General features: G+C 47.0%; 1 protein-coding gene across 5 annotated transcripts in view; it reads left to right on the top strand.

Annotated features, from left to right (window-relative positions):
* The first annotated feature begins 1,889 nt into the window (after window positions 1–1,889).
* Window positions 1,890–2,793, top strand: part of PPP2R1B (protein phosphatase 2, regulatory subunit A, beta) — a 48,646-nt gene continuing 47,742 nt past the window's right edge. For all 5 annotated transcript variants that reach the window (XM_011976970.1, XM_011976969.1, XM_011976973.1 and 2 more), the window contains exon 1: window positions 1,890–2,528. In XM_011976970.1, the coding sequence (XP_011832360.1) occupies window positions 2,148–2,528 (381 nt within the window). In that variant the 5' untranslated portion in view covers window positions 1,890–2,147. The remainder of the gene's footprint in view (window positions 2,529–2,793) is intronic.

Genomic DNA, 2,793 nt, shown 5'->3' with positions numbered 1-2,793 from the left:
CACACACGCGAAGCTAGATGTGGTGGCACATGCCTATACTCCTAGCTACTCAGGAGGCTGAGGATGGAGGATTGTTTGAGTCCAGGAGTTTAAGGTTACAGTAAGCTATGACTGTGCCACTGCACTCCAGCCTGGGAAACAGAGCAAGATGCTGTTTCTTAAAAACACACACACGACAATAATTTTTTAAAATCCTGAAAACTCTCAGTTAAATCATTATTGTTATTATTATTATTATTTTAGAGATGGGGGTCTTGCTATGTTGTCCAGGATGGTCATGAACCCCTGGGCTCAAGTGATCCTCCCACCTCAGCCTCCCAAGTAACTGGGAGTACAGGCGTGCATTACCACATTTAGCTAAATTGTTTTTATTATGCTGTGGTTATTTAAATTTACAAATATAAAGTAGGAAATAATGTGCTTTTATTTCTGGTTCTTATACAGCTACAGAAACCACAACAAATTTACAAATTAAATACAAATGAAACCACAAAATGAATACTATTCAATTAAAAATATTACAGTAATTTAACATGACAAATGATGTATTTTGCTAAAACTATCATCCCTCGTCGCCTGCTATAGCTCAGCTTCTTTTGTGTTCAACATGCCTATGCCACCAAATGACTCCTGATATCTTAATTTTCTCACCATTTTTCTCTGTTACAACTACCAAATAGTGCAATCTCATGATGTCATTTGGCTTTCATTTTGTGCATGAAAGTATCATTCTTATTTTAAAACCACCTCTGTTCTTTTCTCATTATCCCAGAACAATAAAAGCAGCACTAAAACACACATGTAAATGTAGGTGCTGAAATTGTGTGGCAATACTGAGTTGTAAGGTGGTCACCCAAATAATTCAGAATATGCTTATGCAAATCTAAAAAATATGAAAATGAAAATAAAATTAAAACCCTAGAGAATACATCCACAAACATAATTTGAGAAAAACTGTTCAGGTCTGCTGGTTCCCAAACTTTCATTACTATCAAAGGCTCTATCTATTGTGCTTACTTCCAAGCACCTCATTCATTCATTCATTCATTCATTCATTCATTCATTCATTCACAGGCTCTATTGTGCTTACTTCCAAGAACCCTATTTATTTATTTATTTATTTTTGACATGGGGTCTCACTCTGCCGCCCAGATTGGAGTACAGTGGTGCGATCCTGGCTCACTGCAACCTCTGCCTCTGGGGCTCAAGAGATTCTCATGTCAGCCTCCTGAGTAGCTGGGACTACAGGTGCCGGTCACCAGCCCAGCTAATTTTTGTATTTTTAGTAGAGATGGGGTTTCACCAAGTTGGCCGGGCTGGTCTCGAACTCCTGGCCTCAAGTGATCCGTCCGCCTCGGCCTCAGACCCTATGTTTTAAAAAAGTCTGTCTCCTACACTGCATTAATAGTTTCATTAATCAGGCACATAGAATTACCATTTCGGAGCTTGTGATCACCATATGTAGTTATCACTCCAAGCTGCTTAAATTCCAGTCTAAAACAAACAAAACATTCTAATTATTCTGTGCTACCCTGACAAGGGTAAGTGAAAACTTTCCATTCAGGTTTGTAAGAACGAGCTCCCAGACCTCCACCTCTTCCCCTTGCTGCCTCTGAGGACTCTTGGAGGTCTAGGGAGGCCAGTTTGGGTTTTCTTCCTCAAGGGATTAAAGCTTGTCCTAGTTTTGCTTCATTGTTGTACTTCTAGCATGCTAAAGAGCTAGAAAATGGGAGGAAGAAAATACAACAGAAGGCACCATTCCAGTACCAAACTGAAAAGAAACACAAAAACAAGAGAGCAGCATGTTTTTAACAGCTTGCGTGGAAAAAATATTGACTGGGGAGTTTGGACAGCACTGTTCATTTTCTCTCACCGCCCGCGTTATTTGTCTTACGGAGCAGGAGCCAGATACCATTCTGGAGAACAGGCCGAGGGAAGAGGTGGAGGGGTTCTATGGAAGCTTGAGGCTGAGCGAAGAAATTAGGGCTGGAGATCCAGTGGCTCAGGGCCAGGATGAAGTCAGGGGAGGTGCTAAAGCCTTTTTCCTCCTGGCCTCGGGCACTCTCTTTGGTCAGCCTGAGTCTTAAGAGGGCACAGCGCGGATCACTCAGGTAGGTCCCTGGCCCCTTCAGACTACAAGGAGCCGGATGAATCCCTGTCCCTGTTTCTTTCGGCTGGGGAAAGGACGCAGGGGTTCCATTCGCTTTCTCAGCCCACCCGTCTTCTTGAGTTCAGACCTACAACTCCTGCAGTGGGGGTCGGAAGGGAGTCTTAATCATCGGGACAGAAACTCAACTCCCCAACCTCTGCTAAACCCGCGTGGCGGCCTTCTTCCCTGCTGCCCGGGCGCGGGGCGGGGGCGGGGCCTGGGCGCGGGGCGGGAGGCGGTGACCAGCAGCAGGAGGAGAAAGAACATGGCGGGCGCATCGGGGCTCGGGACCGGCCCAGGAGCAGCGGGGGGAGATGGAGATGATTCGCTATACCCAATCGCGGTTTTAATCGACGAGCTCCGCAATGAAGACGTGCAGGTACTGGACTGAGGCCGGGGAGCCGAGGCGAGACCGACTGGTCGCGTGGTAGAGAAGGGGGAAGGCCTGCGCCGCGGTGGGGGTGGCCGGGGTACTGAATGAACTGGACTCGTAGCAGAAACTTGAAGGGGAGGCAGGGAAAGCTCTGCGAGGGGCTGTGGTGACACGCCTCGACCCTCCCGGGGACCTCTCTAGTACCCCTGCTTCGGACCCCCTAAGGGGTCCGCCCGGAGCCTTGCCTTTCCAGGGCGGTTGTCGGGGAACC

Source organism: Mandrillus leucophaeus, unplaced genomic scaffold (assembly GCF_000951045.1).
Source record: "Mandrillus leucophaeus isolate KB7577 unplaced genomic scaffold, Mleu.le_1.0 Scaffold172, whole genome shotgun sequence".
NCBI classification, from domain to species: Eukaryota; Metazoa; Chordata; class Mammalia; order Primates; family Cercopithecidae; genus Mandrillus; species Mandrillus leucophaeus.
This window is presented reverse-complemented; position numbering and strand designations above follow the sequence as displayed.